A 23,500-nucleotide genomic window follows, 5' to 3' on the forward strand; every position below is an offset into this window, starting at 1 on the left:
TTCAGCGCTGGATTGATAAAATGCTCCTTTAAAGGGGGCTTAACCTTATGCAACTGGTGTTGGTTTAATGAAGTAACACATGTACTCCTAAGCTAAGAAATCAAAGCAATTTGCATATCTTGTGCAGTAGTAATGTCACACAAGTAGAACCTCTTAAAAATGCTGTTTTCATAGGCAAAATAAAGGGTGCATATTAACAAAGAAAAGGCAAATAAATATCAGAACCTACCAAATAAATTAATGCAAGTCTGCTTTTATAGCATAACAGGAGTCACAAGGGTCCATATTGCTGATCTTGTAAATTATACATAATTACAAAATATAGAATATCTCTTTACAAAGTTTCTTTTGTTATACAATACAATTTACAGCATATCAACTATGAAATGTTAATCAGGATATTCTAAGAATTTAAAATAACCTTCCTGCTAGTGCATTTATCACAAATGCTTTTGTCGCTTTAAAAGTACACATCTCAAGTTGAATGACGCTATAAGTAGGACAGTTATTTCCTGCATAATCTGGTACAACTCTAGTGGTAATCTTCACTTTTTGACTCAGCTGTAGCAATCATTAAACGGTCTGCAATAACAACAAAGGGATCAACTCATACTAACAACTACGGGAGAAGATATGCCTTTCTATGCTTGCATTGAAAACTTGCATGATATGCCAAACCTTAATAAAGTGACCAAGGTAATGACATCGTACATCTGATTGTCATCACCTTTAGAGACCCGGCCTAGAGAGTACCTCACACCTTTGCCAATTGGTCCATTTTTCACGGGCATCAATATAAACACGTCTGATTGGCTGCAGGCTGAACCTGTATGTCACATCCAGCTCAAGGCCTTTGACAGGAGGGTGCAGTCAGTCCCTCTGTGCTCAGCAGGGATGGTATCTGGCTCTGTTATGAGAACAATTAAATGAACAGGACTAATGTGTCTCTCTTCTATATGCCTTTTCTCTTCAATGTAAAAGGCACTTCTTTTGGTCAGAGCCAACAGATGCATTTCTTTTTTTTATTTATATTTTCACTGATTTTAGTCTGACAAAGGTTCTAAGTTGCAGATTTTCATTAGATCCAGCCACTGCTATAAAGTCGTGATGCAGATCATCTCGTCTGCCAGGTCCTCCTCATAAGGAGCTCTCGGTTCTGTCTCTGGCTCCTCGTCGCTGTAGCTGGCTGCAGTGTCCTGCAGTTCATAGTCCCTTGGAGTCAGCAGGGGGAACACGTTGACCCCATTGGCGCTCGGGGCGATCCCTCCGTTCAGCAGGTGGCTGGCGGCACTCTCCATCTCATCTATTGTCATCTCACATGCATCTGCTATCTCGTGCTTTGTGGCAGCGACAAACTTGGGATCCTTGGCATATCTCCCAAGCCCTTCTGATATCAAAACCTGCTCGACAGAATGAGAGGACACATATGTTACTGTGGATTTTTCTTGTTTTAGTCACTTGGCTTGTCACATTTCGTTTTGACAGCAGCATGATTCTGTGCCTGTGAAATTATTTTGGTCACACACACACACCTCTCCTCTCCCGACATCCCTATCAAGCCTAAAACTCACCGCTTCCACAAGGCTGGTGGCGCTGCCTCTCTTCTGGTGGTACTGGTTGTGGTATTCAGGTGGCACCTGCAGGTTGACAGGTGAGTACATCCTCTGGGAGAACTCTTGGTCATCTGTGTACCAGGAGCTCTTGCGCACAGATACTTGGCTGCTAGCAGCACTGTCTCTGTGTGGGTGGTCCACACGGATGAGAGGGGTGTAATACGGTGACTGGTCTTTACTGGCCGGTGTGGCAGGAGGAGTGGCCCAGGAGCGGGTGGAGCGGGTTGGGGAGAGGCGGTGGGCTCTGCTGGAGTCCAGGCCTGCTACAGCCATAACCTGTTAGATCAGGAGAGACACAAACTATACTCAGCTACACAACAGGCACATGTTACTACTAACTCCAGAAGGATGTGTTCACGATTTATCCTGCTTCAACAAATGCACATTTTAAATAATTACATTTAGAGACTGAGGGAAAAAATAAATAAATGTCAAAGATGTGACACAGTGATCAAACAATGTGAGCAAACACAGGAGTCATGAGCAGCCGGTGTTACCTGGTGCTGCATAAGGTGCAGTGGTAGAGCAGTACGCTGATGTGGAAGCTCGTCCTGGCTACTTTGTCTGCGCAGACACTCAAAGTTGAAGGATGGCCTTCTGTGACCTGAGTGAGTCAGGAGTGAACTAGTGAGTGACCTCATGCAGGAAGCTTTGACAGCATGCGAACGCCCAAGGAATATGAAACCGGGTGAGTGAGTAAATCATACAGTGGGTTTAAAATGTATTGGTATGAATGCATTTAGTAGAGGGACTCTTTGATAACAAAGAAAGCAGTTTTATGACTTAATTTATCTAGAGCTGCATATGTAACATAGTCTACAGTTGGTTTTAAATCTAGCCCTCAACCTGTAGTCTTCTTTTTTACTGCGTTCACCAGACAAATGAATGCGACATCATTCATCTTGACAACATCACAGAATAGTTATGCTGAGCATTGTACAACAACCATCAAAGCAAACTATGTCATTTTTTACAGTCTAATATGATCAATTATCTACTATGTTGATATTTCACAATATTTGATTATATTCATCATATAGTTCATTTAATTAACATTTATTCCGGGGGATAACAATTTGATTTATATATGTGTGTGTTAGTAGAAATTCTGTGTCCTAAATGTATTCTGTCATGACTCATATCATGTGGCAAGATATGTTTGTGTTTTAGTTTATTTAAAATAAAATAAAAAATATATAGTTTATAGATATGTATATGGTAAACATGCTCATGCTGCAGGATGCATGGGGTCAAGGTACCTTGAGGCGTGGCAGGAAGCATTCGTCTCTTTGGTGACCGCCGTGAGTCGCGGTAGAGAGGCTGCTCGTCATCGTCATAGTTACTGTCAGGGTGATGGTAACCTTTGGGAGTCTCGTACTCCGTGTCACTGTTCTGATACCTGTCAACATACAGAATTAAGAGCATGATGGGCGCCAATGTTTTTGCACACACCATCCCAAAACCCTTAAGAAAACCATTGAGTTGGTGATTCTTTATAAATTTCTGTACATGTTTCCTATTCTGTACAACTACACATACAAGTGCCACACAAGTCAGAAAGAGTAGTACCTGTCTCCTGACAGCATACTGTCGTCTTCATAGAACTCCTCCCCGCTGTAATACTCCCCAGAAAGGCGGTCTTCATCAAACTCCTCCTCCCTGCGGATGGTGGGGTGGTGTCCATCTACTCCGTGAGACCTGATGAAAGGTCAGGGTACAGGGGTCACAGCAAGCACGCTGCTGCTGTTCAGTGACGTAACTGGATTATGGCCATGCACTGCCATGCAGACTCAAGTCTCCAGGGGACAGCGATGCAACCGATCACTCTTATACATACTAACCACATCCAAACCAAGACGACAGGCAGTGGTTTTGAGCTGAAGAGCATCACTCTGTCAACATTATATCCACCCTGAGGTCCTTCATGGGGTTAATTAAAACACAGATCTTGAACTAAGTGGAGGACTTCAGAACCAGCGGTGACGAGTAATGCGGTTTTCAATACATTCTTATACACCTCCTTGCTTTTGAGCATCTGGGTGCTTGTGCAAAGCAAACACTTTTACACATGCATAACGCAGGGCTACTCTTAGCAATATGCTGGCCACTAACATTTATGTTATTTCTATTTCAAAGCATTGACACAACTGCAGTATAACAGAGGCAGATGACAACCAGACAAATGGCTGGCCAGCATATAGCACATAACACTGACTTAACAAGGGTGCAACCATTCACTGATTCAAAACCAAGTCAAAAATAATCAAATAAAAATAAAAAAGTCCTTCTTTTGCTGTTGAGACATACTGCTGGAGCCAAACCTAGAAAAGGAACATACCTAACATAGGTCTCATAGTAGCGCCTTCTGTCCCAAGAAAGCAGAGGGATGGTTGAGAGAAAGCATTTTGGTTAGGAAGGAGAAAGGGAGGAGAGAACACAGAGAAAAGGACAGAGAAAGCATGACATATATATATATCATACAGTATATGAAGCATATACAGCATTCTCATATATATGTATGAGGACAGAGCGTGATGGCGGATGTGGACTCCAGTGTTGGTTGACAATTCCATTTTCTATTCTTGTGATAAGAAAGAAACAAAAAAGCATTTGTCTTTTGTAAAGTGGCAGCAATGAAATTGTCCACCAAACTTATTGGGTACTAGAAAAACAGACCCAATACTGGAGCGGCTGAATAAACAGCAGATGGGAAATCATGAGATAAGTGCACTATTGATCACTTATGAGATTAACTGTCAGTGTGAGAGTAGGCTTGTGACCTATTATGAAGTGTAGGGTTTACAATAAAGGTTTGTGAAAAGGAAAAGTTGTATAAGAAGCCAGGTTCTGCCTGTTGAAAAAAATACTTTGCAACAAATGATAATTTACAATAAGATGTCCTCCTTGTTGCAGCCAGCATAGAAACATATGCATTTAATTTTCAAAGTTAATTCCTCAGTCAGAGAGACCTGCTTGAAACGAGTAAAAAAACATCTCAGGTGAGTTTTTTTTTTGTTTAGCTATTAAATTTGGAAAGTTCATGAATAAGAACACACCACCAAACAAAATGTGCTCAGAGGTCTGAATCTACATCTATTGTTTGAACTATTGTTTAGCAGATCAAAGGCTGCTGATCGGCGTGTGATTACCTTTGGCCCTGGGGTGTCCGTGGCTTGTCATAGTCGTAGTAGGCATTGCGAAGACCTGGGTATCCATTGGGAGGTGCATGTTCATAGTAACGATGGTGCCCTCCGTTGGGCAGACTGGACACGTTGGCGTTGTTGAGGTTGATGTTGGTGGATTTGGGAGACTTTCCGTAGGAGTTGTGGTGGCGGTGGTGATGATGGTGATGGTGGTGATGGTGGTTGGGGTGAGACATTGCGTTAGCTCGAGACAGGCGTCCCACCGGCTGCTCCATGTGGGCGTAGTGAGGTGGAGGCTGCACCTGCAGAGGTCGCTGTGTTGCGTTTGTCTGGTGGCCGTTGGATCGCCGATGACCACCGTTCATGAGATGGTTACCAAAGAGCCCACCATTACGCTGTGAAGGAATGCTCACAGTAAAACCTCCAGAGCCTCTACCTCTTACAAAGCAGCAGAACAAATGTGCAATTGATGTTAAGTCTCAGGGCTAATTTCCTTTTCAGAAATTATATGAGCAAAAATAAGTTCAAAAGCTGGTTCATGGCACATGACATGAGCAAAAATGGATGCACTTTTGTTTGAATTGAAATGAAGGAAAAACAAAAGAAGCCAAAATAAACCAAAAAAAGACACATACATATTGTATGCAATATAAATTAAAGACAATACATCTACTATTTAATATTAGATTCATATTTCACTGAGTACATTTCCTTTTATAGATAGATTAAACAATAATTAGAAAACACCAATAAGTAACTTTACAAGCACAATATTAAAAACGTTGCCACATGTTCTTCTGTCATGTAAAATTGAATCAGTTACCCTATAAATTTCCTCGTCTTCCTCTGGAATAAAGTCTACTAGCTCGTCATCTTGCAGATCACATGATATCGCTCGGCGAATTTCGGGCCCAATATCATGCAGCGTGCGAAGGCCAGCCTGTAACCATGACAATAAAAGGGCTAAACGCTACAGCGGGGAACCTTCATCTTACAACTCACAGTAGCACATCTGATGTCATACAGTCACAACCACACACACTCTGAGCATACACACACCTGTGCTGGAATATGCAACACCTGATATTAACAGTACTGACAGACTGTGAGAGATGAGAACACACAGACAGACAAATGTAATCTCCTCAATGCAACCTGCTGGGAGGATTACTCTTCGGAAATGTCTGGAGTAGCATTCAGCTGTGGGAATAATTGCTTTTCTTCCTTTCCTTTATTTGTAGGTGTAATTAACCAAATTAGCACAATATACACAAAATGTCACTATAATTAAATTAAAGGTTGGTCATGTTTACTGTCTGACATGATATATGGGGTTATATTGTAGCCATATATCATACAGTACATTATAAAGGTAACAGAAATGGCAACAAGCTTTGCATGTGAATTTCATGAATCAATGAGTGAATTGTGAAAACACATGAAAATATGGTTGGAGACGATGACACACGCTTAACATCAACATCTATGGTATCTAAAGACACAGATACACAAACAACAAATTCACACATTGGAAACATGAAAAAACAACAACAACACAGTAACAGAATTATACTGTACACCAAGATCATGAACGTCCTGCTGGATCATAAACCATAACATTAGCACACTTGATTTGAATGAAATGCACAAAGACACATTTTACAGACGTTGACACTACAGAATTGCAATGGTCATAAATCCACGTTTTCACACAATTTCAAACAATCTCTTGCTCTCATAAATAATACACACGCAAACGAGATGAGACTCACCTGTAAAGCGATAGCTGTGTTGTTCTGCATCGGGTGAGCACCCACCAGGCCTTCCTCTTTACGTTTCTTGAATTTCCTAAAGTAGTCCTGTATCAGGAAGGTGGCATAGAACTTCCCCACGGTTACCTCATCATCTGAGTGAACAGACCACACACATGCTTCCTGTGTCAGCAGGTCACTACACACGGGAGAGAGAAGAAGAGACTCTTCTCCTCTCTCGTCCATTCTCCATAAATGGTGGCTTCTTCTCCTCAGGACTACAGACAAGTGAGGCACTCTTCAACCCCCAATCAATCAAAAAATATTTATGGCACAATTATATACATCCATCTTGATGGTGTATATACTGTACCTCAATCTGCACCACATGAGATGATTTGCTGTGTTTCAAAAAGAACAAAACCCTACACAAACCCTTCATGTGTTTGTGTATTTCTACATCTGAACAGCTTTAGTACATTAAATGTATCATTGTTTTTAAATTGGATGAATTAAATTGTAGAAATAGGAGCCGTAAATGCTGAGAGTAATAACTATTGTAACCTCTCTGTCCCTTCTTCGTTAATGTTACTGATGAAGAGAACGGCATTAGCAGCATCTAGGTCCAATAGACAACAAATAAACATACATTATGATAATAAAATACTGCTTTTCAACCAGCAGTATGACATTAGTATTGAAATACAGGCTGCAAAAATGATACTTTTCAATATTAGGATAACATTTATCTTAAACAACTGCCATTCATTTACCATTCACTTCTAAAATGTGTTGAATATTTGTTCTTTTTGGGAGATAGGAGGGTGTGTGAACCAAATTATTTGTTTTAAATGTCAGAGAATGCCATTTAGTTTACTCCTTTAGCACATGCAAGCAAACAGATCTACAGTATGCATCATCAGTATGTTTGTGTAAATTCACCTGTTTACGCTCATGAATGCCTGTTTGTTATATGTGTGCGAGCCAGTGAAGATTATACTCAAAACTGTGTGTTCACGGATGTATTTTTGTCCCATTGGATTTTTATTTGTTTGAAGAGTGTGTGAGAATCATTCTGAAGCAGGGGTCTGAATCACTTTGAACAAGAACGTTGGGGACAGAGACCGGAGAGAGAGGCAACACTAGTTCCATGCCACCACCCTAAACAGAACTGCTTCAGAATATTCTGAAGTGCTTCAGAGTTTGGATACAGAGATATAAAAGTGTGAGAAGAATAAGCTTTGGAAGCTTAAGCGGTGAGAAAAGGACAGAGATTAAGACAACACACCGAGTCAGAGAAACTGAGGACAGAGAGAGATAGACAGATAAATAAGAAACAAGAGATGTATTAGTGAGGAAGACAGAGCATGCCCTTTCACAGTGGTCTACAAGGCCATGCAAACCCAAAGCCCAGCAGACAGTCAGTGGCCTCATCAGCATCCAGGGCAAGAGGGAGGAGTGTGAATCAGACACACACAAACACACACAAATAAAAAGCACACTGCTGAAGGGACAACCAGGAGAAGATGAGCAGAGCAGAATCAGCACAATACAGCTTCACTTGTGTGTGAGTATCAATGTGCGTGAGCATCAATGTGTATTAGCGAGTATTTTATTTCAGGACATAGTTATGAAAGAGCAGTTTAGAGATTTCTGTAATTATATGCAAAAAGCGCATGGGCATCATCTGGTGTGTGTGTGTGTGTGTGTGTGTGTGTGTGTGTATGTGTGTGTGTGCGAGCACCTTCAGCTTGTTTTGTGTCAATTGTGTGACAGGAAGGTCTATGTGTGTGTGACGGACAGAGGCAGATTCCACTAACCACCAGCAGGGGGCACCACTTGGTCCAGCAGCTTCATGCTGGTTCTCTTCCAGATTTTCTTGATGACAGCTCGCAGCTCTTCGTTGGCCTGCTCTAGATTACCTGCACCGCAGGGAAATAAAAACGTCCTTAAGAACCCAACGCTCCAGCCCACAGCCTTAAAAGTTCATGATTACAGGCAACAGAGGATGTTCGGTGGATACAACAGAAGTGTATTCTGTCTTTTTCAGGAGGAGCACAGCAGTGTAGTGGGATATATACTTGGCTCATACCTTCTGTTTTGATCTTCAGGGCAGTGCGCACCAGTGCAAACAAAGTGGCGTTAAACATGACAGTGCCGTCACTGTTCAGGGGCATGTTCATGGCTACCAACCTCTGAAAGAAGAGAGCACATAGAGGCCTTTATCATTGTCACGTCAGGTCCGGCCAGCTAAATGTCTGTATGTCTGTTTTCATTTTGTACATTAGATGATAGAATAAGGGAGAAGAGACCTTGCAAGCCACTCTGTGAGGGCACAGTTTGCCGAAGCCGAGAGGAGGCTGGATACGACGAAGAAGTGTAACAACATCCAGATGTTTAATTCTGCCCCTGTATGAGAAGGAAAAAAAACAGGTTGATGGAAGATATCAGCTGCCAATGAACTTATAGATAAATGAATGCACAGAAACATGAATGTGAAATACTTTGTGATACTGATACTAATAAAGCACATACTTAGCCTCTGGGTCGTATTCTGACCAAATTCTCTTGAATTCATCAAGGTGGTGTGGACCAAGAATGGACCAATCACGTGTTAAATAATCAAAGTTGTCCATGATGACTGCCACAAACAAATTGATAATCTGAAGCGGCACAAGAACATTGTCTTACACATTTGCTTGACATTGTGCGGCTTTTGTTCCAACGAATCATATCAATCACAATCACGAGACACAGATGCAAGACACAAAATAAATCTAAACTTCAAAAAGAAAAAGTGTAAATACTGGCTATCAGCTAGTTTAGAAAGGGCTGTGAATTATGAATGTAACATGCTGTAACTAGATCAGTTCAACTAAATGAGAATAGATTAAATGGCATATTTGGTATTTTATTGGAAAGTTACGGCCAATGTCATATTATAACTTTGTTTAGTTCTCTAATTATTGGGAGCTATGTTGTTTATGGAATATCAGTGGAGCTGCATGGGCCTGTAAATGAGCAAATATGTACAATGAGGCTTTACATATCAAATTAATCATACTCAGACTTTAGGAGAGACACTCCTTAAATATCTTAAATCTCATGGTGTTCTACTGATGCTATAAAGTAAATAACTAGTATTAAGACTAACACTGTTTAAAATGTGTGTGTACCAAGAAGGCGCAGAGCATGTAGAAGGTAATGAAGTAAATTATTGCAAATCCACTGCCACACGTCATCTCCTCCCCGGGGTTGTAGTCAGACTCTGGGTCACACAGTTTCCCTGATATACAGGCCAACATAATCTCCTGCCAGGCCTCTCCAGTGGCACACCTGGTAGAACAGACAGGCATGACAGACACACATGAATCACTCAATTAAGTAATGCGGACCCCTGTCCTGTTGACCCGATGCCAAAATCCTACACACCTGAAGAGAAGGAGCACAGCCTGAGGGAAGGTCTGGAAGTTGTTGTTTCTGTTGATGTGTGTGCCATCCACCATGGCAACCTTTCCGAACACCTGAAGCAGAAATATGGCTCACATTAATTTAACTGCAACCATATGCCAACACAGAGGGAAAATATATTCTGTCACATTTAGTTACCAACCTGCATGCCAATGACGGCATAGATGAAGAACAGCATGGCTATCAGAAGAGCAACATATGGCAGAGCCTTCAGGCAAAATAATGGAAAAACAGTAGATTAATATGAATGATTTGACTATTTTTCCCTCAGTTGCCAATAAGATAATTGTACGACACCTCACCTGAAATGATTTGATGAAAGTCCAAAGCAGGGTGCGAATGCCCTCCCCTCTGCTGAGGAGCTTGACCAGCCGCATGACTCGAAACAGACGAAAGAAGGTGATGGAGATGCGAGCACTGTCCTCCGTGTTCTGCGGAGAAACAGTCTGGAGTCAGAGGACAGGACAGCATTGCAGTGGACACAGAGCACCTGGCCGCGCCTTACGGGATGAAGAGGTCAGAACTGAGACCCCGGAGTCAGATACATATGGGCTGAGAAAGCAGCACTGCATCTTAAACTGCGTGTTTAGAGCAAACCTAGTTCTGCATTTGAGCAGTGTATTTTACATGTTGTGCAGTTATTCTATACAGCATATGCCTGCAGATTTTAGGCAATTTCTGGTCAATTCCTAATCAAACAGAGTCTTCAAAGCAGAGCAGCTGCAGCCAATATGTTTCTGCTAGTCTGCATCAAAAGCACTGTCAAGAGCCCTGTCTCTGTAAAGACCTACAAGGGAGGAAGCAAGGAGGCGAGCATGCTGGAGAAAACCTTGCCATATTTGAAAGGACACTTCTGCACAAGCTTGGCCCTTTAGTCCAGAGTCACTGCATGCAGAGTCACAGTGGGGCCAACCCGAACAGGTCAGAGCAGAGTGACCTGATCCCGTGGTTCATCCATGGGTCACTACCCCACGCAAGAAGGGTGGCAGAGACCATGTAGCAGTGTCAACATCACAAACGTGAGGAGCGGCACAAAAACCTCTCCTACCTAACAGGACACGCAGCGTCACGTTTGAAAGAGACACTCTCCTTTGAAATAACTTTTGAAAAGCCTTTTTTTTTTTTTAAGATATAATGCAAATTAACGAAATAAAACAGATGCAAGAAAAAAATTAAAACAAATATAGAAAATGGGAACATTCCATAGGAAAATAATTGATATACCAAACAAAGAAATGCAGATCTAAACATGGCATGGCCCTGAAGGGGGATGGGGATTGGGGGGAATGGGGGTGTGGAGCATCTTACCCCCTGCTCATCCACCTGAGGCGTCTCCGTTGGCTTTAAAATCAAAGACCTGTATTAATGACTTGTACACGGCCCGCAGGTCTCACACACACAAACACGTAAACATCACATTGGAAAAGCATCACACAACGTCCAGCACACGTCAGTCAAGACGCAGACAGAACAAAGTCACTACTCTTCTTATTGACAGGACACAACTGTCTTGTTTCACTATGACAAAGACAGACATTCATGTATCATTGTCTATATGTACACGTATTAAATATAATGACAGACATAACACATTATCTTAACACACAACAGGTTTACAGCTCAACATTCCTATATAGGACTTGCATGTCAGACTGACAAACAACGTGAAATGACTTAACTACTTAGTAACATGTAAGACTGGCCCACAACTTTATCACTCCCCCGGTGTAATGGTCACTACTGATGATGGGATTGACTGGATTTTATGGCTGCGATGTTTTCGCCGAGCTTCAGACAACGTTAATGAGAAGTTAACTGACTGACAACAAATGATATGAATTCACGTCATGATAAGAGCATCGTCTGCTATTTTTCTTCTCAACACATAGTTAATTATTAGTTTTTTTTCTGTATACCCACATCTTTTGCATTAGATTCGGGTACATTACCACGACTTAACTAGTCATCATTGCATGCATCATTAATGGAACCCATTAAAATGATTGTAGCACATGTAAGACAGCTGCAATCTCACTATCCTGTGTTGTAAATTTTTTGATGTAAAGCATTTTTCAGAGTCTAACATGAAAATGCTTGCTAACCAAAAACAGATCGAGCATAATAGTCTGTTCTACACATTCGCTCACTCAAACGCCCATACATTACGCTATTGTTTGCGATTCATGTCATTAACAACAAATACAGCAGTATTCGGCAAGCATTTGAACACAGAGAAAGTTTAGGTGCAAAATAAAATCAATCACAGTGGTGGGGGCGGCTAGATTGAACCTGTATAATGATTATATGAATTTTTGCAAGGGAATGAGATTAACTTAATACTGAAAAGAGTCATATCAGGAGGCTCAGCATTGAAAGCAAAGAGATACTCCAGACAAATATGGCTTCATTCAAATCGCTCAGCACGATACTTCACAAACCGTCAGTATGAGGTGCATAATGAGCAGAAATGATCAAAGAAAAGTAGAATTAGCTTGAGGAGGTTCTTTAGGTAATCCTGGCCACAGCGCTGATGGAGCATGCGCTCAGCATTGCCACGTTGCTGGGGAAGCACTGCACGCTCACGCAAGACATTTGGATGATTAGGAGCCATTGGTGAACTCATAGCAATGCAGCAACTCATGCATGTCAGTAGTGCCCTGCAACAAAACCATCGCAGGGCGCTCTCACAGTCCGGTGCAGAAAGAGGTGAATGGAGAGCAGAGGAGAGAAGGAGAAAACCAGAGATAGAGACCAACACTGTGGTAAGAAGTAAAACCAGACGGATTGAGTCCTACTGGAACAGGAAGAAGAGGGAATGCAGAGAGGTGTAAAGAGAAGAGAGTTACTGTGTTCATGCACCTGACTGGAGTCTACACACCTGCGCTACACATGAGCTCCATTCTGAGCTTTAAGAGCTCACTACAGGAAGACAGAACAAAACACAGAGACAATCACTCACAAAGACACAAACACAAGATCATCAAAGAACCTCAAACCCAGCTGCATTAAACGTACAAACTAAGGACTAACTCTGTGTCTTTTTATCTGCCGATTATTTTTTTTTACCTAATAACTGTTTTTAAAAGGATGCTGAAACTTTAACTTTAATTTGACAAGTGTAACTGCCTAATCTAGTATTTTGTTTCTTTCCATTTCACTCCATGACATCTGTTTGAGATTGAATTGAATCAAACATATGTTAAGCTGCAGTGGCGGACACAACTTTAAGGAAAGTAAAAGTTGACATTTCTTTAAAATCTAATAACAATTTTTGGATTTTCAAGCAGATTGAGCTCCACTGATTATATACTAAAAGTGTCCTTAATGTTGTGTAGGATGGACCTTTCCAAGCTCTGAGCTCCAGGGCCATTCTGTCTGGAGGTAAAGATCGAGGGGTATGGTGAGAGAGAAGAGAGCAAACTTCACAAGGCTCTATGGACACAACTGACCGGAGGGGAATGGAGCGAGTGGCCGAGCGCCATCTGTGAGAGGCGGGACATGGAAAGGATGTTAGGGAGTGAGGTGAATGGCTGACGCTTCCCAGCATGCACTTGGAGAGATCACAGCAATCAGGCGAGAAACAAACAATCACACGGCTCATGAGTGGAAGGACGAGCAGTTAGCAAACATCAATAAATCAAAATGCAAACTCTTAGTAGATCAGCTATTACAATTAATTACATCGAGAAGTTTCATATCTGATCTAGTCAGTTTGCTGTGCCACACAAACAGCAACAACCTCATGCGATGCAAACAACAAATCAAATGTAAATGGTGGATGAAAAGTGCCTCACAAGAACCACTATGACAGTCCTTGTGAAATCAACATCATGTCCCCAACATTAACAACACACACGTTACATTCACCTTAAAGTACAAACTGTACATATATTTAACACACATGCATAACAATATTAACCTACACACACCACCACTGTATGCTTTAAACTAAGTTAGTGCTTGTTATACACTCATGCAGACACACGTTTAGGGACTCAAACTGAGAAAACACAGAAAACAGGAAATAGAACTCCAGAAAAACAGCACTGCAGCTCAGATGTGAGAGCACTCAGAGGGGGGAGAGGGGGGAGGTTGAGCAGTGAGTCTTTGCAACTCTCACAAGCGCAATCATCCCCAGAATCTTCACTTTAGCATTCCTAGTGTTTGTCTGATTGTTTACGTTTTTTTAAAACTCAAAGCAAACACAACAAAGTCGATCACAGACATTTAGTTGTTGTTTTAAGGTTTTTTGTGGAGAACCAAACCATAAAGTGTATTTTTGCAGTTGGCTAATGTGGAGAAGTCGTCATCCACTGTTTTAGCCAGCATTGACAGGAATGTTCAAAGCGACTGACTTTGATCAATATTCAAATAAGCTTTTAATTAAAATTAAATCCATGTGTAACTGTTGAACACAACTGAAAAAAAATCTATTTTTGCTTGAGTCAATTAAATATTCAGTGACCATATTAGTTTTTGATCCACTATAAATGGGGTCCCGGAGATAAAGTTGTTATAAACAACAGGTTACACACAAATAACATTTGTTTTCATTGCCATACTTGCCTCTACAAGTTTCTATGGAAAAAAAATGAACAAGAGCAAGAATTAGACAACCATTTCATAAATCATCCTGCTCTGAACCAAATACAGGCTTCATTTCATAAAGAAACTAGATATCAGTTTTTGACCCCTATTTTCACTGCAGTGTCCCAAAGTTAACAATCAAATGTTCATCAGATATTTGTCATGATTCCTGTAACAAAGTACTGCAACACATTAACAATAAAACATTTAGCAGAAGCAAAAGACTGACTATTAGATTAATTAATTGTACTGTAGATATAGCACTAACAACAACAGGACATAAATAAAGGTTAAACTGAAGCTTTACAGAATAAGCCAATGGCGCTTTAACAACTTTTTCGCATGCTAGGTATTATGATACTGGAAGCTCATAGTTTAGCTGATAAGATGTTAAAGTGGAGGCTACAACTGAACACACTAGAGAATGGTCGTCATGCGATTTGTGACAATGAATTATCTTTTTTTTCTTTCCTTTTTCTTAATGTATTAATTTTACCTCCTTAAGACTCTAAAATATTTTCAATGAAAGAAATCAGAGAAGATTCATTAATTAATCTTCTCCCAACTCTTGTCATTTACAAGGTCCTTAAGACAAAAGGTTTGGAACCCACTGCCAGAGGCTGAGAATAATCCTGCCGACTGCCTTGCGGCTTTCCTGTAAGGCTTCAGTTCAACTTGGAAGGAAGAAAGAAGTAGTACTTACATTAACTTCAGTGATAGCAATATCGACGACGCTACCGACAACAATTAAGGCATCAAATGTGTTCCAAGCATCAGCGAAATAGTGCTGTTAATGCATGGCGTTATATTAAAGGGTAAAGATGGGAATGACAGAGAAATACCATGAAAAGAAGGCAGAATCAATCAGATGATCACAAGAGTGGATTTAATGAAATGGCAGGGTCAGGGAGGGAAAAAAGAGAGAAAAAAGGAGATCAAGTATTAAGATTGAGCAGATGAAAAGCCAGAAATCAGAGTCAGTGCCATGGAAACCAGCGATGTGGGCCGAGGTGGCCCAAACAGAGAGAGGTCAGAGAGCAGCGAGACTCGTTGTAGCCGAGCTTTACTTACATCAATCTCACTGAGAACAATGTCTACTATGCTGCCCATCACAACCAGGGCGTCGAACACATTCCAGGCATCTCCAAAATAGCCCTGAGTGAGGTGGAGCGAGTAGTGTGCAAGTTGGATGTGAGATCAGCACAAATACAATGTCTTGAGTCTCACACTGAAATACAGACTCATTGTAGTCATTTAAAATCACACAGGAACCCCCACTGGCTACTTCAGCTTCAGGGCTCACAATAATAGTGCAGAGTGCTACAATAAAGCTGCAGAGTACTAGATCTGCACCAAATTGATGTTGATACTAATGCTATATGCAGAAACACTGCTGCCAGAACTTGACAAACAGTGAGTGCTACTTTAATCAAAAAGATCAGCACTTCACAGCACGCTGTCTCTTACTAGCATCCTGTCCTTCTTCGCAACACAGAGCTGTTGGCCAGGCAGTTGAAGGGAAAATGCCAAAAGAAACATTCACTGACTCATCAGTTGTCACACGTTCACATACACTGCTTCATTTTTAAACATCCAAGCAATAGTTCAACATTTTGGGAAATGTGCTTATTTTCTCTCTTGCTGAGAGTCAGATGAAAGTCAGTGAAGACATTTGCTCACCCTGGGTTTGAAAGCGATGAGTTTGAGAACCATTTCCACAGTGAAGGACAGCCGTGAAGACCATATTGAGAATGTCCATGACGTAGTTAAAGAGCGCTGACTGTCCGTAGTGCTGCAGAGAGGCAAAACAGAGGGACAGTTAAGAAAAATTACAAAATAAACAATCTGGGTGAAAATGTAAGTTGCATGCTTTGATTACAGTCCATGTATATCCTTCGCCTGGGTCAGGTTGAATTGATGATATATAACAGTGTCTTTTATAATAATACCACTGGAGGGAGCCAGAATTAAGCATTTAAAAATATGTACACATAGTACCAGGAAAAAAACTGCTCTGCTTATGGCAGGCAGAAAGCTAGCAGTTCATCTATACTGATAAACACATTTTGGTACATCATTGCACTAAAAACAAGTGTTGGTACATTGTAAGACTTGACCGCTGATGTTTTATCATATGTAAACAATAATTTAGTTCTTTATTAAACTTCTTTATTTCAGAATGATTATTAAACGTTCACTGACTCAGCCTCTGCTTTCAAACTAAATACACGTTAGCACATTCAAAACACCTGTAATCTGTAAATATATTTTATTGTAGTTATACCACTTAATAATTCTTGCTGTTCAGTATGAGCTCATTATTTTTAACAGAAGTAATTTACTTTTTGTCACAGAGCTGTAAATACAGTGTGACTTCTTACCTGCACAGCCAGGCAGAGCGTGTTGAGCATAATGAGCACAAACATGATGTACTCAAACCCAGTGGAGTTCACCACATACCAGAACTTGTACTGGTACGGGTTTTTAGGGATGTACCTCCTCAGTGGACGCGCCTTCAGAGCGTACTCCACACACTGACGCTGCACAGAGATAAACAACGTTGGTTTTAATGCTCAGGTTAAAATCAGTATATTTTAGGTGCTCCTTCATTGCGCTGTAGTTTTTGAACAAACACACGAGCAAACACTTTGTGAAGCTGCTGAGTCTGACCTGGTTCTTGTCGAGTTCACAGTTTTTGTACTCTTTCTCTCCTTGTTCCTGAAATGTGACGATCACAAAACCTACAAAGATGTTCATCATGAAGAAAGCGATGATGATGATGTAGATGATGAAGAAGATGGAAATCTCCACGCGGTAGTTGTAAATGGGGCCCAGGTTCTCCCTGTTTGAGTCGATTGCCTTGTACAGCAAACTGGGAAGAGAACAAAGAGAGAGTATGTGATCCAGCCTCACAGCCCAAATCTTTACTTTCAACTTTTTTCAGATAGTGTTGCTAAAACTGAAATATAATTTTCAGAGCGTTAATAGGATTAAACATTTTTAATCTTACGAAGGCCAGCCTTCAAAAGTGGACACGGTGAACAGAGCCATCATAGCCATGAGGACATTGTCAAAGTTGAATTCACTGTTGTGCCACATTCGCCTGTGGATGGTTGGCTGGTTCACATCTCCATCCTTATACAGGATGTAAGTGCCCCTATGAGAAAATGACATGCAGGTTACGGCTGAAAGCAGGATCATAATTGCAGGTAATTAGCTGTCAAGGAGCAAGACAAGTAAAACTAACTTGCACTCTTCTGAACTGGACTTGGCTTCATCTGTGCAGCGATAGAACTTTCCCTGTGGAGGAAAACACAATATTTACACTCTAATAATGCATATTTAAAAAGTTTTCACTAAATATCTCTGACTTCATATGTAGATTTCTTATTTTCTATCTCAGTGCTGATGACCTTAAACAGCTGCACCCCTATGCAGGCGAACATGAACTGGAGCAGAGTGGTGACGATCATGATGTTACCGATAGTTCTGATGGCCACAAACACACACTGCACCACATGCTGCAAGACAGAGACATCAACATGTTCACACGCTGTGCCAACCACTGATTGTGCTTATTGTGTTGGGCAAGCTGCGGGATGACTGTCACCTTCAGGCCTTTGGCCCGGTTGATGGCCCTCAGGGGTCGAAGAACACGAAGGACCCTAAGAATCTTCACCACAGAGATGGCCGAGGACCTGAACAATGAAAGCAAAGGGTTATTGTGTCAGTTTAAAAGCAACATCAAGAGTTCCAATTTCACTGCAGGAACTTTTACAGAAGCCCAGGAATGATTTAAAGAACTCAGGAACTTTACATTTCTCTAAATCCTTTCTCTGCCATAGCACTGTGTAGTACAATGTACTTTTGATGGCCCTGGAACTACTGAGGCGGAATTTGCTGACTATTTAAACATAACACTTGTGGTTGCTACAACTTTAATAAGTGACCAAGATTTACATGCATACATTTATGGGCCTTAATGTCTGCCACCTGTCCTGCATTTATCAGCTGTATTTGATTAATATTGCCTTTGCTGTTCAAATATATACGTACATTACACATATATATATGTGTGTATTCTTTCTTCTTCTTCTTCTATTTCACTTGAAATTATGTTCATTTTGCACAAAAAATATTTATGAAATGACAAAGTACTGTCAAGTATTCAACTCACACGAGTATAACAAATATACTTTACCATGTAATTATTTCATATAGTATATTTATTTACTGAATTCCCAGAAAACATGCTATATTGTGATGAATATTGTTATCGAGATATAGAATTACCTATATCGGGATAGAAGATTTTGGGCGATATGGCCTGGCCCTCGCTACAATGTGGTGGCAAATGTGTCTGTGTTTGTTTATACTCACTGAATGCCAAAGGAAACAAGGGAAACTCCCACCACCAACAGGTCCAGGAGGTTGAAGTAATTCCTACAGAATGCCCCTTTATGGAGAAAGGCTCCATATGTTGTCATCTGAGGAGACGACAGAAGAAGTTAAAGGAGCAAATGACACCAAAAAAAACATCTCATCCAAAGCACTCGAAACACACACACACACACACACACACGCACGCACACACACATCCACACATATACAGAGTTACACTGCAGAGGACGCAGACACACATACTGGACACAGTATGCATATGTTAAATTGGAAAAACATATCCTCACATAAGTCACTCTCCATCTAGCACACGTCTCCACACTATTAGATCACTCTGATTCAGGGTGGCGAGCTCAGAGCGGTGAAACAGGAGACTAGATCTACCGTCGCCACCCCCACAGCCCTTAACTACATGAATGTAGAAGTAAGTCATTCATTTCACAATCTACTATGGGATGAGGCAATAAAACATGCATTTTGTTGCCATGATGTCAGGGATATTTACTACCTCCCAGAGCTCTAGTTATAGTGATTGGAAAGTAGAAATGGCTTTACTGTCACATTCATGTGGACCGTCATCTTAAAGCCCATTCCATTATGTTCTTTAATAGTTCAGAATAAGGGGAAGCCGCTCCCAATTAAAACTTCAGAGTTGAGCAGGCAGAGAAAAGAAAAAACAGCCAAAATAACTCTTCTACAAATAATAAAAGAAAAGGATTAATTTCCCAAGTGCATGTAAATGTGGAGCCTTGCAGAACGACAGAGAGGAGAGCGCTGACTAGGAGCATTGGAAGTAAAACAGCGATGGACATAACAAGTTTTTGCCCAAATGGCTGCAGACGTAACTCCACATTTCTATGCACTCAGGAAAGCAGACTGAACCATGCTCGGCAGGAACATGATTGGTTTTGCCCCCTCTTTTATGGGTAATCTGAAGAGCAGTCAGTACGAGAGGCATGGAGTCAGCTTCGACTGGAGTTGACTTCGAACACCTCCCTGATGGTGATCTCGAAGTCAACTTCAGCCATTGCCTTAACGATGTCTGAACAGCCCACTAAAATTTGTTGCATCACACAAAAGGTTGCATCATGTTTTACATATCTGCATCATCAAAATCATTTCAGCGATGACTGCTCGAATGACGTGACATCCATGTGAGTATGTAATGTAATGTAGATGTGATGTTTCCTTCCCCCATCATGAGTTCTTTGATTAGTGTAATTTGAACACATCTTGTGTTTGTGTAAGTGTGTGCAAAGTAGCAACTCCAATATTTTTGCTTTTTAAAAGAGGTGCCATGAAGAAAAAAGCAAATAAGAGAAAGGAAACAAACAAGCCAGGTTGTACTGAGTGGCGGGTGACACACAAGGAGAGAATGCAGCAAGGCTCTCGTTGTCATTTAAGGGGTTACCTTTAATATGATCTCAAATGTAAACATACTAGTGAAGACATAATCTGCATAGCCTAGGACCTGGAAGGCAACGAGACGTTTGGAGTGTTATTGGGGTGTGGTTAGTCACAGCACGGACAGGGACACATGGCATTTACCTTCAATACGATCTCAACAGTAAAGATAGCCGTGAAAGCATAGTCAAAGTAACCAAGTATCTGCAAAAAGCAACGTACATGTTTAACAAAGACAGTTCATTGTGCAGCTTCAAACATTATATGTAAACAAAATGAATTAAAAAATAAATAAAATTAGAAGCATTTTTTGGAAAGAGTTGTTTGTTAGAGTTAGTATCGCACATTACATTTAATACTTATCCAATGACTAGTTAATATAGTGCAAGGTGCTTTTACTACTCCATCATTCATATGCAATATATGTGAGAATTAACCACTGAATATTAGTGTTCAGAGTGCAGGAAAAAGTATTACAATGGACTGCAAATGAAACTCAAAGACCCCTGGCCGAATGTTTAGTGTTTTTGGACGATAACAGAGTTTTAGCTTATACAATATAAATGATACAATATAAATTGCATACTTAACATTATTGTAAGCGAAAGTGTACCGTGCCATAAGTTTAAAGCTTCCATATAGCAATGAAGGTTCATTTAATATATGTATTTCAGAAAAGCTTTCCTTCATGGTGCATTTGAGGACATTCTGACATCTGGGATTTGTGAGCTGCACTGCATTCATAAGGTAGGATGCTGTTAAAACAATTTCAAGAGACAACAACATTGTCAAAAAGATCTTGTGAATAACTTTAAAAGGTTGCTTCTGAGTATCGGACCGTCAGTACCTAAACTCTCAGACACAATAGATAAATGCCTCTTGTCGGTAGAATGATGATCTTCTGATGACATCTCCCTAAAGGTTTGTTGCTTTACTTATTGTGAAAATGCTTTAAATCCTTCCAAGACAACGATGTGGTTAAGAACAGATCTAATGAAGTTGCTCTTGTCTTGCATGTCAAATAATTAAAACTGACTTACTGAAACATAATTATGGATGCTGCTTCTAAATAAAGAAATCAATGCATAAACTGAAAATGGTCAGTAGTAATGTAACATATGCAAGTCATAATAAATGGCCTAAAACATGCAAAACCACTAGTGTGGTCAACAATTTGCAACTCAAAATACTAAACTATTGTGTAAACTAACATCACACCCAGAAAAGTGATATATTAATAAAGTTACTTATCTTTGCTTATTTGTGTCTTTTAGAAGCCTTAAATACAATTCTGTTGAAAATTTGTGGACTTACAATATTGCGAGCTGAGAAGTTACGGATCGGATCCTCGGCGGCAAGTGAGACGGAGCTGAGCATGATGAACACCAGGATGAGGTTGGTGAATATGTGGTGGTTGATGAGTTTGTGGCAAAACACACGAAACCTGGAGGACAAAGGAAACACAGCCAGAGACTCCAGTGAGATATGAGGCAACCGGTGTGTACGTGTCTATGTGTGTGAGCACAATGTGTTTCGTACGGGTTTGTGCGGCTGAAGATGAAGAAGGCGCTTCCTTCTGGGATAGGGGTGATCTTCTCCTTCTTCACTAGGTCAGAGATGACCGGCCGAGGCCCCGATGGGACTTCTGGATCCTCTTCCTCCGCCGCAGGGTCATTCTCCTCTTCGTCCTCCTTATAAACACGTAGAAAGTGAGTATCACTCCTAAAATTGTAAAGACAAGCTACAGTGTGATCCAGAGAGTATGGATACCTTGTCATCTTTTACCTCCTCCTTTTTCCCCCTGTAATGTACATAGATATTGTTATACACGATAAAGTCGAGTTTGAGCACATATTTGCCACAGAGAGATGTCGTAAACGATCCAGGTGTCACCCTTTCTTGTCTCCATCGTCTGTGTTGAGAGACTCTGCATCTGCCAAGTTGTCCACAGCGATAGCCAAGAAGACATTCAGGAGGATATCTGAGCAAAGTGTTGAGTAAAGGACAATTCTCTCGAAAGAAAACTTTTATAACTGCTTTATATCTTCCATACATGAAATGATGAGAGCCGGTTAACTTGTGTATTCGCCACTTTAAAGTATGCTTGCATCAGTGACGGAGGATACAGTTTCCACAGATGAAGAGGATGATGAAGTAAAAGCACACAATCATCCCAGAAGAGGAAGGCCCTCCATACGCCATGATGCCATCGTACATAACGGCGTTCCAATCTTCTCCGGTCAGGATCTAAGATAAATCATAATTTTTTTATTTTTATGTGGGAGATACATCAACAGTACCGTTTTTCAACAGATCTGCATTGCTAAGCAACAGCTTGGGATCATGTTTAGTTCCTGTCAGCTTATGTCATTCACATGTACTCCAACAGATAATAAACTGTGACAACACTTTTTCACATGCTACAACCCTCCCAGTCCCTATTGAGAAGAAATGCAGAGATACAGGAGATGCATATGTTTGTTGAAATATATGTATATATATATATATATATATATATATATATATATATATATATATATATATATATATATATATATATATATATGTTTTTATGTTGACACTGAGGTAGTGCACCACCAATCTGAATTGTCTCTGAGTGACCTAAATCAATCTAAATACAGTACATATACTACATATTCATGTTTGGCACTAGGATTGCAACAATCTTCATAGCCAAACACAATACTGGATTTGTGATTCTGCATCAATATTTGGGGGCACAAAAGATCCGATAAATTGACCGATAGCATTTTCTATTCATTTTTTTACATAAACAAACATCTTGGTACAGTTCCCTTAGATATAAGTGACCACTCTACATACCAAGCAGCACATTTGACAGTTGAAAAATCCCCTTGTCAGCGTTTTTTGGTGGACAAACTATATAAAACTATAATCAATGTTTCTAAATGCCATCACACCCAGCTTGGCATTTCTGTTCAACTATTATCTGCAGTGAGCCAGTATTATTATTGGTCTAGCTCTAGTTCTCTTATCTCAGCCTTCCACACTCTCTTACCATAATGATGTATGTCTGTTTGTGCAAACAGCTTTTAAAATGTGTATCTGAATATTTTCTGCTGAATGTTTTCCATTCAGTTGGAAGTGA

At 40.5% G+C, this 23,500-nt stretch overlaps 1 protein-coding gene across 1 annotated transcript in view; it reads right to left on the reverse strand.

The window, feature by feature from the left end:
• Positions 1–1,094: 1,094 nt before the first annotated feature.
• The window catches only part of LOC117730481 (voltage-dependent L-type calcium channel subunit alpha-1D-like), a 51,317-nt gene continuing 28,911 nt past the window's right edge, over positions 1,095–23,500 (reverse strand). The window contains 34 exon segments of the mRNA XM_034532209.1: positions 1,095–1,400; positions 1,572–1,889; positions 2,111–2,217; positions 2,873–3,012; positions 3,183–3,311; positions 3,952–3,978; positions 4,763–5,151; positions 5,580–5,696; positions 6,529–6,662; positions 8,328–8,429; positions 8,600–8,702; positions 8,820–8,916; positions 9,043–9,170; positions 9,684–9,843; positions 9,940–10,031; positions 10,121–10,186; positions 10,281–10,409; positions 11,287–11,319; positions 15,269–15,352; positions 16,246–16,290; positions 16,292–16,357; positions 16,947–17,105; positions 17,236–17,437; positions 17,576–17,722; positions 17,813–17,865; positions 17,979–18,086; positions 18,176–18,263; positions 18,946–19,052; positions 20,515–20,574; positions 21,685–21,814; positions 21,910–22,061; positions 22,141–22,171; positions 22,264–22,351; positions 22,497–22,617. Of these exon segments, the coding sequence (XP_034388100.1) occupies positions 1,095–1,400; positions 1,572–1,889; positions 2,111–2,217; positions 2,873–3,012; positions 3,183–3,311; positions 3,952–3,978; positions 4,763–5,151; positions 5,580–5,696; positions 6,529–6,662; positions 8,328–8,429; positions 8,600–8,702; positions 8,820–8,916; positions 9,043–9,170; positions 9,684–9,843; positions 9,940–10,031; positions 10,121–10,186; positions 10,281–10,409; positions 11,287–11,319; positions 15,269–15,352; positions 16,246–16,290; positions 16,292–16,357; positions 16,947–17,105; positions 17,236–17,437; positions 17,576–17,722; positions 17,813–17,865; positions 17,979–18,086; positions 18,176–18,263; positions 18,946–19,052; positions 20,515–20,574; positions 21,685–21,814; positions 21,910–22,061; positions 22,141–22,171; positions 22,264–22,351; positions 22,497–22,617 (4,218 nt within the window).

The sequence above is a fragment of the Cyclopterus lumpus genome, chromosome 5 (assembly GCF_009769545.1).
Source record: "Cyclopterus lumpus isolate fCycLum1 chromosome 5, fCycLum1.pri, whole genome shotgun sequence".
Lineage (NCBI taxonomy): Eukaryota > Metazoa > Chordata > Actinopteri > Perciformes > Cyclopteridae > Cyclopterus > Cyclopterus lumpus.